Below are 19,345 nucleotides of genomic sequence, written 5' to 3'. Positions count from 1 at the left end.
ATTGAATGAATAGAGAGAATGTTTTGTCTTGTGGGGAAGAGCATGTTCAGAGAGTATTAGTATAAGCAGATCACCAAGAAACCCAGTAGTTACAAGAAGTACAGATTTAAATGAGGAAACATATGATACGGCTCAGTTGAAGCATAAGTGCTGATATGAATGGATTGAAATAAATGGCTTCTTTTTGTGCCACAAATCCTATGTAATACATTTATGGCTTTCCGTAAATATGAAATGAATATTCATGTATGTTCGCAGTGTAAGAAATAAGGTACTGTCTTTGGGGCTTCACAATAAAAAGTTGGAGCAGGTAAGAATTCAGCTGAACAGTATACTTGGATATGATTTATAAGAGTTACGTCAGAGTGAGGATAATTCTGCCTTGAATGCCCCAAGGATTGATAGTAGAGCCAGTACTATTTCAACTTTCAATCAATAATTAGAATTGGACAAATGTGTTCATAAAATCTAGGAGGCACCGTTGATTCTGAGAGTGATGCTTACGAAATGATTGATTGATTTAAAGTCAACACAACAGTGTCATGTAAAATCCAATTGGAATAAGATTGAAGATCTTTACATCAGAAGCAAAAGTAGACATGCTCTCAGAATGGTATAGTAACAGCTAGGGATAAGTCTATAAAAAATAGATAGCCACAGAAGTGTTGAGATTCACAATGTCCAATCAATACCAAATAATGATCAACAAAGCAGGTAGAATGATGAACTATGCAGTGAGAGCAGTCCATGTGCAAGTTCCAAGTGGAGGAAATCTTATATACACTAGAATGCTGTGATCAGGCCATAACTAATAACCTGCCTTAGTCACAGAGATGCAAGGGAGATATTAAGGTATGGCAACCAATTCAAGGTAAGAACTATAAAGCCAACAAGGAAAAATCCTATCAATAGTCAGGGACAACAGTTGCAAACCCTAAAATTACTTCAGGAACAACTGTTGAGGTTATAGCTGGAATGTTAATAGAATGGATAAACTGACAATCCATTACTTTCCTCATACATGATCACAATTCCAATATTAGTTTTTACAGATTTGTTTATTGGCTCTTTTTAAACTTCCCAGCTGCAGTAGCAAGATTTGAGCTTATGTCACCTGATCATTAGGTCAGGCCTCTGAACTATTAATAACATAACCACTATATCACCATTCCTTATTTGTGGAATGAATACATTGCTATTTAATTGACTGACTAGTGTAATGTTGAGTTTTACATAGCAGCACAGTTCTGAAGAACGAACATAAAGTACAGGAGCAGAATTAGACCATTTAGCCCATTGACTTTTCCCTGCCACTCAGTCATGGCTGATATGTTTTTCAACCTCATTCTCCTGCCTTCTCAGATTAGATTAAATTTATTCTTGTCACATGCAACATTGAAAAGTGTTATTTTGCCTGCTCTACAAGCAAATCATACTGTATAGAGTGCATCAGGTAGCAGAACAGAGTTCAGAATATGGTGTTACAGCCGCAGAGAAGTTGCAGAGAGAGAGAAACCAAGGTTAACATTTGAGAGGTCCATTCAAAAGTTAGATAACAGTGGGGAAGTAGCTGTTCTTGAATCTGTTCATACATATATTCAAACTTTTATATCTTCTGCCAAATGGAAGAAGGTGAAAGAGAGTATAACCAGGGTAGGAGGGATCTTTGATTAAGTTGGTTGCTTTCCTGAGGCAGTGGGAAGTACAGATGGAGTCAATGGCTGGAAGGCTGGTCTCCCCATAACCCTTGATCCCTTTACCAATCAAGAACCTGCCTATCTCTACCATAAATGTATTCAATCACTTGGCTTTCACAGCCTTCTGCAGCAGTGATTTCCACAGATATGAGAAAGGTGATCAATCTGATCAGTTAACTCTGTTCCTCCCTCCCCAGAAACTGCAAAACCTGCTAAGTAATTCCAATATTTTCTATTTTAATTTGAGATTTCTAGCATCCACCAAGTGTCACACATCTGTTTTGGAGAAAGAAAGTCAGTCAAGTTTCCAGCTAAGTTTCCAAGTTTTTGATTCTTGTCCTTAACTTAGTGAATGGATGGTGGCTAATAGACAAGGAAAGAATGCATCTCTCACATGATTAAGTGAGTCAGTTACCAGAGGGCTGCCAGTATCTGTAAAGTAAGATAAACAATAATAAGAATTTGCATAAGTTTGTAAAATTTGCAGAAATTTATCCTGACATGATCTTCTGTGATTCTAGAACTTATTGTCTGATTACAGTTCTAATCCATTACTATATTAGCAAAAAATTAGAAATTATTTGCAGCACAAAGGTGTTGTATTTAGCGCATTCTGGTACCTATGCTCAATGTAAGTGTGACACTTAAACAACAAAGTACTGCTTGTTGTCCACAGTTCTTTTAAAAAAAAGTAATAAAATATATTTTTATGATAGCACCTGCTCAGTAACTGCAGACCTTGGTCACATAAACCTTTAGGTACAAGTATCTGTTAAAAACTTAATTGTTATGCGAGACGATTCAAATTCTACGCTGGAGATATTTTTAAGAACCATTAGAGTAAATTATTAGTAATCCTCTCTAATGCATTCATACTTTTTATCAAGTAACATGTAATTACATCTAATTACATAATTATATATTCACTGTAATTTATATAATTCACTATATTATCCCCAAAGCTTTGCGGATGTATGCTCAAATTTTCATGAAGCAAAATCATTTGATTTGTTGCAAAATGTACTTTTAAATGGGCATGATTTGCATGTGCAAAGTCAGTCTACAAATCACTAATCAATGATGTCATCCTGAGTGATGTGATTTCTAAAGACAAAATTAATGGGGTTAAAATGTAATGAAACAATTTGTATGTAATTAAGACCTCAATCAATTTGTACAGTGTTATCCAACTTATCATAATGTACATTATGCAACATGTCACCAGGTCAAAATCCTCCCTAATAGCATTGTGGGAATACCTGTGCCAAATGGACTGCCAAGGTTCAAGAAAGTAGGTCACCACGAGCAGCTATAGGTGGGCAATAAAGGCTGACTGGGCCAGTGATGTCCACATTCCATGAACAAATATGTTTTTCAAAATTATTGACTAGATGGCAATTAAGTGTATGACTTATCACATTGTCCCTTCATTTGTGATTCTGGTTCAAATTCAAGGCAACTGAGCTGCGAAAAAATCTCTCAAATTTAATGAAAACACTTCGGTGCTCACAAATTAATTAATGGTGGACATAATAAATTGTACTCAGCTACCAGTGGTAATCGAATAGAAATGAAGTTCAAGCAAGTCAATAACACGGTATATGTTTGGGTTTATACTAGGAATGTCCTATTATAAGTAAATTTACAGTATTTAAAATAAAAATGTGTTTCATTCCTCAATGTTCATTTCAGTCATTTTTAGAAACAACAAAATAAATTATTATAAAGGTGCACAAAGGTGGATACATTCCCGAGACCTGATCAAGTGTACCCTAGAATGTTGTGAGAGTTTAGGGAAATGATTCCAAGGCCCCTTGCTGAGATATTTGTATCATCGATAGTCACAGGTTAAGATGCCAGAAGACTGGCTAATGTAGTGCCACTATTTAAGGAAGGTGTAAGGAAAAGCCAGGGAGTATAGACCGGTGAGCACGACATCAGTCTTGGCAAGTTGTTGGAGGGTACGGTGAAGGACAGGATTTGCATGTATTTGGAAAGGCAAGGACTGATTAGGAATAGTTAGCATGGCTTTGCATGTGAGAAATCGTGTCTCACTAAATTAAGTTTTTTGAAGAAGTAACAAAGAGGATTGATAAGGGCACAGCGGTGTATGTGATCTATTTGGACTTCAGTAAGGCATTCGACAAGGTTCCTCATGGAAGACTGGTTAGCAAGGTTAGTCTACATGGAATACAGGGAGAACTAGCCAAATTTATACAGAACTGGCTCAAAGGTAGAAGATAGAGGTTGGCGATGGACCGTTATTTTTCACACTGGAGGCCTGTGACCAGTGATGTGCCACAAGGATCACTGGGTTCACTGCTTTTTGTCATCTAAGTAAATGATTTGGATGTGAACACAGATATAGTTAATGAGTTTGCAGACGACACCAAAATTGGTGGAGAGGGAGAAAGCCAAGAAGGTTACCACAGAGTACAATGAGACCTTGATCAGATGGGTAGGTGGGCCAAGGAGTGGTGGATGGGGTTTAATTTAGATAAATGTGTGGTGTTGCATTTTGGAAAGGCAAATCAGGACAGGACTTACTGCATATGGTCCTGGGGAGTGTTGCATAACAAAGAGACCTTGAAGTACACATTCATTGTTCCTTGGAAGTCGAGTTGCAGGTGGACAGGATAGTGTAGAAGGTGTTTGGTACGCTTGCTATATTGATTAGTGCATTTGGTATCGGAGTTAAGAGGTCATGTTCCAGGTGTACAGGACACTGGTTTGGCCACTTTTGGAATGCAATTCTGTTCTTCCTGCTGTAGGGAGGATGTTGTGAAACTTGAAAGGGTTCAGAAAAGATTGACAAGGATGTTGCCAGGGTTTTGTGGGTTTGAGCTATAAAGCGAGGCTGAATAGGCTCGGCCTATTTTCCCTAGAGTGTTCAGGTTGAGGGGTGACCTTTTAGAAGTTTATAAAATCATGAGGAGCAGAGGGTGAATAACCAAGGCCTTTTCCCCAGGGTTGTGGAATCCAAAACTATAAGTTATAGATTTAAGATGAGAGGGGAAAGATTTAAAAGAGATCTAAGGAGCAACTTTTTCACACAGAGGGTGGTATGTGTATGGAATGATTGCCAGAGGAAGAGGTGGAGGCTGATATAATTGCAACTTTTAAAAGGTATCTGGATGGGTACATGAATAGGAAGGGTTAATAGTTAATGTCACTGTGGAAGCAGTTTTTACTTCAAATTGGCACTTCACCGGAACAAGACTTGTTTTAAAAAAGATTTCAAAATAGGCTTGGGATACTTCATTACTTGTGGTTCATCCCTTAAATCTGGTACAGTAGAGGAAATTAACAGTCTCTGGTGTTGAATTCCTATTCAAGAGGTCATACAGAACACATTGGGGATTTTCAAATGAAAGCAAATTAGGTTAAGTGGGATAAATAAATTTCAACTTGTAGTCACATTTCTTTATAGAAAGCAACTGGCCTCCAGAGTGCAATATGTTGAGAGGGGTTTATGGGTTTATTTTGATCCTGAAACCTTTTGTTATATCTGGTATTGCTAAGGTAATGAAAATAATTGAAGCTTTGTTTTTGTACAGAACGTTATTATTTTGAAATTGCAATTTACAGTATATATTATGCAAAAACAGAGCAGCCTTCAGTAGAGGACCTGAAAAGTCTTACATCCCAAAAATTGTCATTTTATGCATAACCTATGCTGTTGCCTGTCTTGTGGAGAAGCTGATTTAATCTCTGTCATATTGCTCTGCATCTGTTCAATGTAAGGTGACTCTGCTGCAGCATGCCCTGACCCACTTAGCCAATTTGAAAGACTGTTAATCCTAGGATCATTTTGCATTGCTATCTATTATTGAATAGTTAGTTGTTTTTAAGTTACCTTTAGAATCCTTCACCACAGTTACAAATCATAGTGCAACATTAAAAAGGTGCAATCCAGATATCTGGATAATGGTTGGAACAGAATTGACCAATTCAAAATTACCAACTCGCCTGTCAGTGATTTTGTTTTCCAAGTCTAGCCTGTCCCAAATACATCCATCGGAGAAAACCACTCCTGTCAGGGGTAGCCTTGCAGATCAAGACACACCCCTTTCTCACAGCCGGAGTGCAAAATCCCAAAGACACTTCGATAGTGACAGAGAAAGGATAAAAGTGTAAGTCAGGGAGGGATTAGTTTGCTTGGTGGGTAGATAAGGGATGTGTCAGGTGGTTGTTTAGGGTGTTGAGGGTTCAGGTTGGTTGGGGATGTCTGCTGTTTGCAGCAGGGCAAGGAGTTAATGGTTATCAGTTGCAGGAAGGTCAAATGCGTGGTTAATTGAGGGTTTAATTTTGTGGTGACGTAGGAATTACTAGGTTTTAATTAATGTTTCCTAGATAATTATTGAGCTTAAATGAGTTAGAATCCTCCAAGTTCTCCAAACTTAATGGACTCTTTTGGAGAATTCCAGATAAGGGGGATTGCCCATCAAAAAAATTCAGTTTCCAGCTAATTCCCAAAGAGTCAGTTGCATTTATAAATTCCACATGGTCCAGATATACAACTCCATTCTGAAATACTCCATTGACTCTCTAGCCGTTGGAATATCTGAATCATGTGTCAGCCAGTGATCCATTGTGGGAGATTTAAAGAGATGGTGCATTTTGCTTTCAGTAATCATTGCAGTTGGTAATTCCCATCTATTCCTCATCCACCTGTGTGCAGATTCTAATGAAGCATTAGAACAATCTTGCATTGATATAGCACCTGTCACTTCAATTGATTTCTCAAAACATTTAATTGGCAATGTAGCAACGAATTTTCACACAGCAAGTAATAAAATAAAAGGCTCATTAATCTGTTTGAATGGTGTTGACAAAAGATGTGTTCAGAAGAACTTCCATTGGATCATTTGTCTATGTGAACAGACAGATGCTGCCTTAGTTTAGAGTTTAACTGAAAAACGGTGCCTCACAGCCTCATACCTGCACAGGGGTGCCAACTTAGAATATACAGTCAAGTCCTGCTGTGGAGTTTGAATTCAAAAAGTCAATAATGCTTCTTCTAAGCAATTCTGCATTAGTTTTCTCCCATTACCAATCTACTGCTACAGTATGACTGTGATGGATAGAATGTGGAAATAAGGTGTCCTCACTTAACAAGATGAGTTTAGTCTGAACAAGTAGCTTAAACCAAACAGTAACATTTGGATTTATTAAAATAAAAGTTTTATACTTGTTTAAAATATGTGTTTTGGTGCTAGAATTTCTGTTCTCGTCAGTTTCATGGCTCAATGCTTAGAAACATATTACTGGGCACTTCAGACACTACTGCTTCCAAAAATCTGATAAAGTATTTGAGCTTTCAACCATTTAGTTTTGTTGGGTTATTTTAGATTTTTCTGGGGAAAATGCATTTAAAAGTACTGTTTCTCTATTTTCCTGCAACATGGTGTCTCAGTCATTGGCACCATTGCCCCACAGCACCAGGGATTCCACCCTTGGACGATTTGTAGAGTTTGCACATTCTCCCCATATCTGCATGGGTTTCCTCTGGGTGCTCTGGTTTCCTCCCACAGTCCAGAGATGTGCAGGCAAGGTGGATTGGCCATAATAAATTGTTACATAATATCCAGGGACGTGTAGGTTAGGTGGAATGACCATGGTAAATGCGGGTTTCAAAAATAGGTTGGGGTGCTGTGTCTTGATGCAATGCTCTTCCGAGGGTTGGTGAGACTTGATGAGCTGAATGGCCTCTTTCCAAATGGTAGTGATTCTGTGAATAACAGGTTGTATTCTCAGGTCTTATCACTGTGCAGTAATGCACCTATTCAGTAATGTTATTCCAAACCTCCCTGTAGGATGTGGATGGGATGGAATCAGCTGTACATTTTAGATCCTGCTGGAAATTGTTTGCATTAACTTCAGTTTCTACAAGATAGGTTAGGATAAAATGACCGCTATTGGAGTATGTCCAGTCTCGATAACAAAAGCTTATGGAAGTAAATACAGCCATTGCTCTGTTTAAAGTTTTAACATTTCGTTAGCATTTCAACCACATGACATAAAAATATAACTTTGTTTTCTGCAAACCAGAACATATCAGTTCAGTTATAATCTATCTGGCATTGCTACTTGTGCGTGGGTGGAGGGAGAAACAAGCAGCAGATGTTTTCTGTTTGTCAACTTTCTGTTTGTAAACTGATTAGAACGATGCAATAATTACACAGAACTGCTTTAAAGTATTCCACATTCTGAAACACTTTGCATAGCTTTGTTAAAATTACTGTGAACACCTGGCTCAAGCATTCCTCCTCAAGGGAGTGAGCGCTTTGACTTCATTCAATTCTCACAGGTAGAGTTTTGGCTCTTCATTGAACGGCTCTGAACTCATCATGGAAAAGTCTATGGCCTAGACATTAGCTGGAGAATTATGATGCAGTGTCTCCCCTGTGACTACTAGCTAAGGAAAAATCTTTTTTTTTTAATTTTGCTGCACTGATCCTACCATTTCCCAACCCAGTCATTTCCATTTTTTGGGTAACTGTTGTAGAAATCTCCTTGGTTACTTAACTTGCTCTGACATATTTAGCTTGACAAATGAAGGACTTTTTTAACCTTAGCAACATGAATTTCATTAGGTACAACCAGGCAGTGTTCCTTCATGTATTTTTGTAAATTGATGATAAGCTTTTCTGCCTTTTGTTTTTGATATTTAGTATAGATATAAAACAGTCATTTAAATATATTGCCATTTTTCCATTCTGGAAATGGTGGTCATCGTATTCAAGTTATTTTTCATCCTATTAAAATCTGGACATTTTATAGTTCACCAGCCTAACAAAACAGCTAACAACAGCTGAGCTCAAATGTGTCTTCACCTGACATCCAAGCAAACCATTCCAGCAGTCACCAGGACTAGAAACCATTTTAGCCTGCTTGGCATTAATGACTGACTTACACTTCAGTGCAGAGCACTGCTCAAATCAAGAATCTGTCTGTACTCTGTAGCTCAATATCACACCAACTGGTGCATTTATGCACTACAGAATTAGAGAAGTTACAGTTAATTTTATGATAAGTCATTTTGTGTTCCTGTTTTTCAATAAACTTAAAAGTGAGTTTTAACGTAGCTTTCTTGAAAAAAATAAAAACTAGAAAATGAAATTGGTACTCGAGCATGGTGTTCTGAGGAAATGTAGTTTATAATGCAAGTTTGATAATCATAAAATCTGTAATATTTGGTCACTTGTTTTGAATGTATAGTTGGAAGAGAGATAATGGCACCTCTACATGTCAAACATTGTTGCTAAGAATACACATTATATGATGATTCAGATCATTAGAGCATGGATTATGGTAGAGTTATGTTGTCATTTGTTGAACAATTCAGACTGCTGTGTAGGTTTCTACAAACTGGAAGATATGAAGTCTGAAGAACTCACTTCTGTCTGAATCAGTAACCAACTTGGAAAACCAGTATAATGGGATAAGTACATTACACTGTATTGATATTTTCATTATACTGAACAATTACTGATTTTTTATTAATGGTGATAGAATTGGTTATACCTGCTCATTGTTATGTCAACACTTGAGTTTAGGCAGACAACCCAAGTCAATGGACATATTCTCACTAACTTGCAGCCTAACCCCAATTTCCCAAGCATCACATGGTACATAAGGGATTTTGTTGACTTGCTAATGTATTAATTACTGAGGTGATTTAAAGTGTGTATCCTCTGTACTAAAATACATCAAGGCAAAGAACTTGTATTTCGAGATCGTACATTTCCACAACCTTAGGATATCTCATAGTGTTGCACCCCAATTGTAATACTTTTAATGTGTTGCCACTATCGTAATGTAGTAACTGTGCCAAACAATTTGTGCACCGCAACATCACTCAAACAAATGAAATTAAATAACTAGATATTATGTTTTTATTGATAGTTGAGGAGTAAGATTTGGCTATGACAGAGTGCTATTCTTGCTTCTTCATATAGTACTGGAAAGCAAATTGAATCTCAACTTAATATCTCATCTGAAAAACCAATGGTTTCACATCCAGCATTAATTTCTTATTAAATCAGAAGCAAGTTAATATTTGAGCACTGAACTGTAAAAGAGCTAAATTCTTTTGCTAATAGTTTCAGATTAAAGCAAATATGTTTGTTTAAAGCTGGCCTTATATTTAACTAGTGCTATTTAGTTTTAGTATATGCTTTTCTTTAAACAATGTCTGATGAAAGTTTAAGGGATCATTATTAAAAGCTTAAAAGAAAAACCTACATAAAGTTTTGTAACTATTATAATTGTTGCAAATAAACAAGTTAATTGAGTAGCTAACAAGAAAGTTGCACTTTGCTGGTTATTTGTGATGTGTTATACATTGCTGAAGGGTTAATCCTACATCATTGAGCATCATGGTTCGTTACTTTTCAATGCATTTTAACCACAATAGCAGCTTGTTGTTCAAGTTTTGTTTTTACAATTATTTGTGCTTCATCAATAATGTATGTATGAAAGCTGTAGCTAGTAGAAAACAAAGCCAATCCATTTTCAGATGTTCTGGTGCTACCGATGTGTTTTACCAAAAACAGATGATTCAAAATTATAATTTTTTGTAGCATAGAGCATAAAGAGCAAAGAAAAACAGTCCTCTGTTGATTAAAATGCCTAATTACTGTTGTTGTTATGAAGTTTTAACAGCGCACAGTAGAAATCATTATACTCTGGCATTACAAAAGCCTTCTTCACAATTGCTCAGATTGGAGAGTGCTGAAATTACACAGCAGTGTTCCACTGCTATTCCCAAGAGGAAAGATGGCTTGCAACTGACAAGTATTATTAATTATCACTTTCTTTTCATAACACAGTACCCTGTTTAATTGTTTATCTGGAAGTCGCATGTGTTATTTTCATATGCTTTCAAATGTGACAGTTTTTTTTAAACTAGCATCGGAACTATCTCTCTCCAGCAAGTTAGAAATATGGTACAGCATTCAAATTTTAAAACAGTTTCCTTTTGAAAGTTCAGACAATGCTGTTAGATATGTAACTGTACATATGTTGATGTGAGTTGCCCAACTTTTTGTGCTTTTTGATTGTTAATCTTTTTCAGAAAATACTTAATAGAAAACTAATGTTATGTAGACAGAGTAAAGTCTATCCTATTACATCATATAAAGTTGATACTATCAGTTTACATGTACATTAAGTAATTTTAATTCACATGCTTTGTTCTGAATTAATCTTCTGAAAAAAAGAATGGCAGCTCTCATGACTGGGAGTATGTGGCAGGAATTTTAAAATCTAAATTATTTTGTTACGTCTAATTATAAAAACTTCTATAAATGTGTTACAACTTTAATTATGAGCTTATGTGAAGATATACATTAGAGATTGAATTCTTGATGAAAATTGTGGTCAAATATTAACAACTCTTCAATTGTAAACAGCAGTATTTAAATCAGATGGTTTTATTTTGTTCCCAAACCACCAAGTCTAAATCCTCCAAAAATTTTCTGTAGTGTTTATGATCAGAATTGTTATGTTAGTATTCAATCCATTTTGTATTTTGTCTTTTTCTTTCTCTTTCTTCAGATTTAAATATTTAAAGGTCTGATTACAGTTATTATTCAAGGTAAGACTGTTGTTACATTGGTCTCAAAGATTTCATCTTGCCAGCTTGTTCACTGCACTTTATTAATAAAGCTTGTTCTTTATTCTGTGAGAAAAAGTAGCTTTGCTATTCCTTATCACAGCTCCTAATTAGAAGTGATGTGCTTTAAAACAAGTGGTGCTGGGATTTAACACCTGACTAGGTAGCTGCACTAACAATACTGCTGTACTAATGGTACTTCCCTGTTTCTGCATGTCTGAGCTTTAACTGAAAGCTAATACTTTTGCCTGTGTGCCTGAGGCTGAATCTGACACTAACACCTGCCATATTGGAGAATGTCTTTGTCACTCATGCTTTTGTTTGAATTGCTTCAGGGAGCCAATGAGAGCTAAGTCCATTTATGTTTTGTTCTTTAAGCACCACGCAATTGGATTTTGAAACAGGATAGATAAGAAGTGGCACGTGCTGAGCCGGTCTTTTGAGCCAGCTTGGCTTAATAAGTAGTTTCAGGAGGGCAGATTGCTGAGCCTGGCTTTTTGAATGGAACAGCTGGGGGAGGAAGGAAACACAAAAGACAAGTAGACAGAGTGGCATAAACCTGCAGAATTGTGGGTGGGGCTTTGGACACAGGGAGCAGGCCGACCACACGCCAGGTGTGACCTTTTCTAGCTCATTGGTTCTGCTTGTTTGTCTGGGCAATTTAAAACTCACTGATAGAAATGAGGAATGTGACAGGCTGCTTGCTGCAGCCAGAAGTAGGAGGAGTCTGGCTGAAGCTGATGGACTACTTTGATTAACCCTCTAAGGACTGTATTAGCATATTAGCACCTTATCTAGGAGCATGACAGGTGTAGGAGTTTTGAACGATGGTAATGTGTTTCATGCTACGTTGACGTTTTCTGCAATATTCATCATGCTTAATTTAGTAGCTGAAACCATATCGCAGATGTTACTGGGTGAAAAATACTCCAAGCAACAAAGACAATAAGTTTATAGGAAACTTAAAGCAGTATTTGGAATAAGAATTCGCGATAACTGTGTTCACATCATTATAGAGCTTGGGCTTTGTGATCTGTGCAATAAAATCCACTTACTCAGACTGGGCAAGAAGAGAGCTGCAGCTGTTAAGTACTATTTGTCGCCAGCAGCATTTTTTGACTCTATTCATATAAGGATCTTTTTATAAATGTTAAGTTTTCTCAGATATATCTATTGGTACCGTGCCATTTTGTACCATTGATATTGAGCATTCATATTCACTGTTCCAATTGTTCTTGTGGAAAATCATTTGAATTACAGAGATCCTAATTGGTTTGGAAAGATAATGGAACAGATTATACTTTGCCATTGCTAGGCTCTTTCACCTGAGCAGGGATGCAGGATAAGAGGAAAATCCTTTTTCAAGTAGCAGTTCCTCAGCTGATGTTTTGTAAGACAAGCATGACAAAAGGAGATACTTCACACAGCTTCATTGCATTTCAAGCTTTAAGTTAATTTTAAAAGTCTAACAAGCCACTATGTGCTGTGTCACATAACCACAGCGCATGGGCGTAATCTGCCACACAGCAGAATTTTCAATTTCAGACCTGGCTTTATGTGGAGAAGGCAAACAGAGATTCTACTGAGGGAAGAGAAGGGCTTTTATTTGTCTTATAACACTCCTGTGAAGCTCCTTGGGATGCTTTAGTTTGTTACAGGCACTATATAATTACTTGTTGATTTGTCTTGGACGTCTGTTTCATAGAACCAGCAGATTTTGGCAGCCAGGTTTCAGCTGAATGCCACCGGTCAGTTCACTCTTTCGTGATGACAGAGGAAGCTCAAAGTATATGTGAATGTATTGACGTTCTAATTACAAAATGCCTTTTTTTGAAAGAAATGACAGCCAAAAGGTGACTGCAGATTTAACTTCAGTGACTCTCTGGAAATAGAGAAACCCTGGAAAGTCACATCTGATTCAGAATTCAAGGGAGTTTCAAATGAGAAATGATAATGTTGTGGTAATCTCACTGGATTAGTTATACAGAATCCCAGACTCCTATTCTGGTGAAAGAGTTTATATCTCACTATAGCAGATGATGAAATTTGAATCCAGTAAAATCTGCAATAAAAACCTAGCCTAACGCAACCATGTAACAATCACTATTGATAGTTGGAAAAACCCATGTGGTTCTTTAATTTCCTTCTTTTCAGGAAGAAATCTGCCATCCTTACCTGGTTTGGTCTAGATACATAGCAAGGTGGTGACTCTTAACAGCCCTTTATTACATTCTGGGCTTGGCAGTGGTGTCCATATTTCATGAACGAATGCAAATTTAAAAGGAAGAAATGCACTGCGAACTGAACTGTAATCTCCTGAGAGTTATCCCAGACTGTGACTATGATAGAAGAAAAAACAACAGTTGAGGCATATTTCCCTTTCAAGAATACACAAAAATGGGGAATGGAAGTCAGTTGATCCCCAGTGGGTCTGTGGCTAATGGAAGCTGTATGAGTGGGCTGAGCAGTTGATGTGCACCTATGGACTGAGTACTTACGTGTACTAGACCGAGTATCAGCGTTGGAGAAAGAAACTTCTTCAAGTTGGGCATCCTTGAAAGAGGCTTTGCAATAAGATTGTAATCAACCAGGACCACATTTTTTGACCCTGAATATTTGTGTTGGTGTGCTGTGAAGGTGAAGGTCAAAGCCAAAAGACGCTTACTTAGTCACCCCAGCATTACAAGTAGATGTTTCGCTTGTCTGAATGCTAAAAGCCAGCATGCCAGTCAAAAGGAAATAGGGCACAAGAGGAATTGCCATGTGAATGATGCCAGCCAGCCACTGTCAAAAGAATTTGAATTGTCCTGCAAAGCCACCAATTAATCAACTACTTAATTATCAATGTTCCAGTTTCTACACTGCATGACCAATCCAGAGACTGACCCATATAGCTTTTAACTTTTATCTTTTTTGGATTCATACTTCATTTCTAATTTGTGCATGTGCATAGTATTATTATTTACATATGTAGTAACTAATAAACTCACTCTTTTGTTAACTCAAGGCCTGGTTAAATTGGCTCCTTTTAAAACGTTAATTTGGTCTGGGGAAAAAAAGGCATCCACATGTGAAGTTTTCCTTTTAAAAATAACCTTGTGACCCACCAAGGGGAATGGTTGAATGTAAGAAAGAGGAGTCAGTCCATTATTCCTCGCTTAAAATCCCAACAATTTTGGGTATCCTGACTCAAACTGTAATAACGTCACTCATGGTCTGGTCATAACAAATAATATGGATGGAACGGGACAGCTGAGCAGCTAGTGGATGACCAAGAGGCCACTCGCATTCAGGAAAGACTATTGGCAATAAACTAAATAACAAGGATTGTTCCAAGAGTCTTGCAACTGGAAGAGGAGGAGTAAATCAGGACAGTGAAGAACCAGGCACTCGTGACGTTCTGCCTTCACTGACTTTTGATGGTTTTTACTAACTTTATGACAGCTTTGCCTAGCGTCATAGCCACATGAGCACTTCATTTAGAACTCGGAGAAAATACTGTCAAAGGCCTCTTTTCTGCCAAACTGGATGTTTTAAAATTCTGCTTAGACCTTGACTGCTGTGCAGTTGCGCATCCCCAGTAACCAACCTAAAGGCTGACTTAGAATTAGGTCTGAGAGCTCAACCTTTCAGTTGCGAAAGGAATATCTTCCAGAAAGGAATCAGAATGACAGGAGAAAGAAATGGTGTCAGAGTTGGGCAAATTAATCAAGGGCAGCATGGTGGCTCAGTAGTTAACAATGCTGCCTCCCAGCGCCAGGGACCCATATTCAATTCCAGCCTCGGGTGACTGTCTTTGTGGAGTTTGCACATTATCCCCATGTCTGCGAGGATTTCCTCCGGGTGCTCCAGTTTCCTCCCACACTCCAAAGATGTGCATGGTTTAGATCAGAGTGGTGCTGGAAAAGCACAGCAGGTCAGGCAGCATCGAAGGAGCAGAAAAATTGACGTTTCGGGCTAAAGTCCTTCATCAGGAAACTTTCGGGCTTTTGCTCAAAACGTCAATTTTGCTGCTCCTCGGATGCTGCCTGACCTGTGCTTTTCCAGCACCACTCTGATCTAAACACTGGTCTCCAGCATTTGCAGTCCTCACTTTTGCCAAAGATATGCAGGTCAGGTGAGTTGGCCATGCTAAATTGCCCATTGTGTTAGGTGCATTAGTCAAACAGAAATGGGTCTGGGTGGGTTACTCTTTGGAGGGTCAGTGTGGACTTGTTCGGCCGAAGGGCCTGTTTCCACACTGTAGAGAATCTAATCTAAAAAATTTATCCAGAAAAATTACGAAATAAATCTTACTTATTTCATTTCTTTCATGTATAAAACAATTGCTATTAACAACTGTATATACTCAAGTAAATGTTGATCTCGTAAAAGTCAACCCTCTATTTTTGGCCAAATAATCTGGAATTTTACATATATCCCGTGTAAGGTTCGACCCTAGTTCTTCACAGATAACAGTTCAACATTTGAGTGTTAAGATATTGTCGTGTACATAAATGTTGTGATGAGGAATTTTTTTGTGTGTTTTTCTGTGATTTGATGTACAATCCACACCGATTTGGCACGAAAGTGTCAGATGTCAACCAACCTTGTGGAATACAGTCATATACCTAGTTGAGGTTTTGAAATTTATTATCATTTTAAAAATGCCCTCCAATAAACAAAGTATACAGCAGCTAAACTGAAAGTTATTGATATTGCAGAGAAGTCAAATAACTGTGTAGCAACAAGAGAGTTTTGTGTTTTGGAGAAACTTCTGGGAGGGTGGAGAAAGATATCAAACCAAGGTGTGCCAATTGAGGTAGACCTCATAAATGGCCACAATTAGAGGAAAAAGTTGCTGAGTGGGTACTTGAAAATTGTCAAAATGGAAAATGTGTTAGTCATGAAGCCATCTGAATTCATGCAGGAAACAAATCAAAGAAGGATGGAATTTCGGATTTTAAGGCACGTGCTGAATGGTGCACAATGTTCATGAGAAGGCATATCTTAGTACTTCAGCAGAGAACTAAGATTGCATAAAAGCTGCCTGCTGAACTATAAGATGAGATATTACAGTTTCACCAGTTTGTAATCAAAAATTGGCAGAAGGGAGGTTACAAGTCATCATGCATTGGGAACATGGATGAAATGCCTATTATTCTCAACATGCGAGAGAATCGAACTGTGAACCAAAAAGGAGAAAAAAAACATTATTAGTGAGAACCATTGGCTATGAGAAAAGTAGGTGTACTTTGTTCTTGTATGGCTAATGGCACCAAGATAAAACCGATGGCTGTTTTTAAGAGAAAAACTTTGCCAAAGTAGAAATTTCCAAAAGGAATTGTTGTCCAGATACGTCAACAAGGCTGGGTGGATGAAGATGAATGTAGAAAATGGATAAAGGAAGTTTGGAAGTTATGACCTGGTGGACTACACAATGAAAAGAGTTTGCTCGCCTGGGACCAGTTTAAATCACATTTAGTGAAGAATTTTATTGATAACATCTGATCACATCACACTGATGTAGCTGTAAATCCTCGCAGACCCTCAAGTGTTTTGCAGCCAACCAGTCTTGGTATCAATCAGCCAGTTAAGGACACGATGAGAATGAAGTGGAATAACTGGACGCGTGATGGAGAAAAAATATACATGAAATGAGGCAGTATGTAGGCTCCATCACTGCCACTGATCTGTAAATGGCTTCTTGATTCATGGAAGGAAATGAAAGCTTACATTATTTTCAAATCCTTCAAGAAATGTGGAATTTCAAATGCATTGGGCGGTACAGAGGACAATTATCATTGCGATGACATAGATGAAGAAGAAGTGGATGATGTGCTACCACTAACTGGGCAGTGAAGATGAAGAGGATCCATGCGATGATATCATTCATCCTGATGATTATGAAGCTTTATTCAATGCTGAAGATATTGAACAATGTGATTTTGCAGGATTTAATGAACTTTTGTGTTTGACAGGTTTAATTTAAGATGTAACATGTTATTGTGATTTAAAGCCATGTAATATTTCTACTTCACTTTTTGCATCTATAAATAAAAGCTTACTAACTCATTTTTGTTTCTATTGTTTTTGTCCAATAATTAGCATAATTTGTTGTGTTTTATTCATTTAGAGATCAATTGGACTGAGCATGAATTTCAGCTGCTCAAAAGTAGTATCCATGTAATTGTAGACACCATAAATCTAACCTTAAGTGGTCTAAAAAGCTCAACTTCTACATGAGTATATATGGTATTTGTGGGCAATGTATTCCGTTTTCTTAAAAATGATGCAAATCATTTGAGTAATCATCAAGACTTTTTATGGGTTTAATTTGTTCACTAAATCGCAACAGAATTCCTTGTTGCTGCTGGGTTTTATTTATTCACTCCTCGGATGTTAGCTTGGCTGATTGGACCAATGTTTACTGCCCATCCCATCGTGGTTTCATCTTGTGCCACTTCAGTTTATTTGGTGTATGTACATTCATAATGGTGTTAGCAAGGGAACTCTTGGAAGTTGACCCAATAATATGGGCAGCACTGTAGCTCTGTGGTTAGTACTGATGTCTCACAGCACCGGGGATCCAGATTCAATTCTACCCTTGGGCGACTGTCTGTGTGGAGTTTGTACATTCTCCCCATGTCTGCATGAGCTTTTTCTGGGTTTCCTCCCACAGTCCAAAAATGTGCAAGTTAGATGGATTGGACATGCTAAATTGTCCATGGTGTCCAGGTGTGTAAGTTAGATGCGTTAGCCATGGGCAGTGCAGATATAGAGTACAGGGATGACTCTGGGTGAGCTGCTCTTCAGAGGGTCAATGTGGACCTGTTGGGCCGAATGAGCTGTTTCCACACTGGGGTTTCTATAAAAAAAAAACTAAAGGAGCAGTAATATTTTTCCAAATCAGGGTGGTGATTGGTAGGTGCAGCCCTTGTCCTTCTAGATGGTTGTGGGTTTGGAAGACACTGTCAAAGGAACCTTGGTGAATTTCTGCACTTCATCTGCTACTCTATGTCAGTGGTAGAGGGAGTGAATGCCCATGGTTATGGTGCCAATCAAGCATGCTGTTTGATCGTGAATGATGTCAAGTTTCTTGGAATGTTATTGAAACTGCACTCATCCAGGCAATTGGACAGTACAGAGAAACCTCGATTATACAGCATTCAATTTTCCAAATATCGGATTATCCGGCAAGATCGCAAAGTCCCGATGCTTGGCTAAACCATGTTATCCAGAATTCAATTATCCAGACTTCGATTAACCGAATGAAATACTCCCCGCCTGTGTCCTTTGGATAATCGAGGTTCATCTGTATTCCATTGCACTCCAGATTTGTACCTTGAGGTAGTAGACATGTTTTGGGGACTCAGTAGATGAGTTCCTCGCTGCAGGATTCTTAATTTCTGACCCATTTGTGTCCACAATACTTAAATGAATAGTTCAGTTTATAGTCATTGCTAACCCCTGGGATGTTGACAGTGGGGTTTCAGCAATGGTAACACCATTGAATGTCAGGGAGCAAAGACTAGATTCTGTCTTGTTGGAAATGGTCATTGCCTGGTACTTGTACTGTTGACATTACCTCTGTATGGGGCACTGGTTACAAGTGAATGGACTGGTTACAAGTGAATGGACTACAAGTGAATAGACTATTCTTGCCTGATTGATCTTCTACCTACTAAGTCCATGGGGTATTGACAAAAAAGATAGCATCAGTGTAATTTTTGCTACTCCAATTGACCCATTAACAGCATAGTGGGAAGGAATGATACCCAGACTGGAGCAAGCCATGAATGCCCCACTTATTGAAAAATCATTTCTATCATAATAAAAAATATTTTAGTAAGTTTTAGCAAAAAAGCAAATTGAATGATACAACTTAATTAATTGCTAGATTAAGCCAGAATGTAATTTTGGTATCAAGCTAGGATAATGTCAACTATTCATCTATGAACAAAGACTGCTGAACTATTAAATGCATTCTGAGTTGTGCAACTGATTACATTTATTAAACTTTTGTTCATTACCAATTCTGCCAATGTAA

At 37.8% G+C, this 19,345-nt stretch overlaps 1 protein-coding gene across 6 annotated transcripts in view; it reads left to right on the top strand.

Moving 5' to 3' along the window:
• ralgapa2 (Ral GTPase activating protein catalytic subunit alpha 2) overlaps nt 1-19,345 on the top strand; it is a 585,975-nt gene that overhangs the window by 519,323 nt on the left and 47,307 nt on the right. The window contains exons 41-42 of one of the 6 annotated variants that reach the window (XM_043696533.1): nt 11,259-11,298; nt 16,226-17,505. The exons of 3 other annotated variants lie outside the window; for them this stretch is intronic. In XM_043696533.1, the coding sequence (XP_043552468.1) occupies nt 11,259-11,272 (14 nt within the window). In that variant the 3' untranslated portion in view covers nt 11,273-11,298; nt 16,226-17,505. Of the gene's footprint in view, nt 1-11,258; nt 11,299-13,470; nt 14,824-16,225; nt 17,506-19,345 lie in introns of those variants that run through there. 2 more of the 6 variants (XM_043696532.1, XM_043696531.1) reach the window with 2 other exon arrangements.

This window comes from Chiloscyllium plagiosum, chromosome 9 (assembly GCF_004010195.1).
Source record: "Chiloscyllium plagiosum isolate BGI_BamShark_2017 chromosome 9, ASM401019v2, whole genome shotgun sequence".
In the NCBI taxonomy this organism is placed as follows: domain Eukaryota; kingdom Metazoa; phylum Chordata; class Chondrichthyes; order Orectolobiformes; family Hemiscylliidae; genus Chiloscyllium; species Chiloscyllium plagiosum.
The sequence above is the reverse complement of the archived record's forward strand: the minus strand, read 5'-3'. Positions and strand labels throughout refer to the sequence as shown.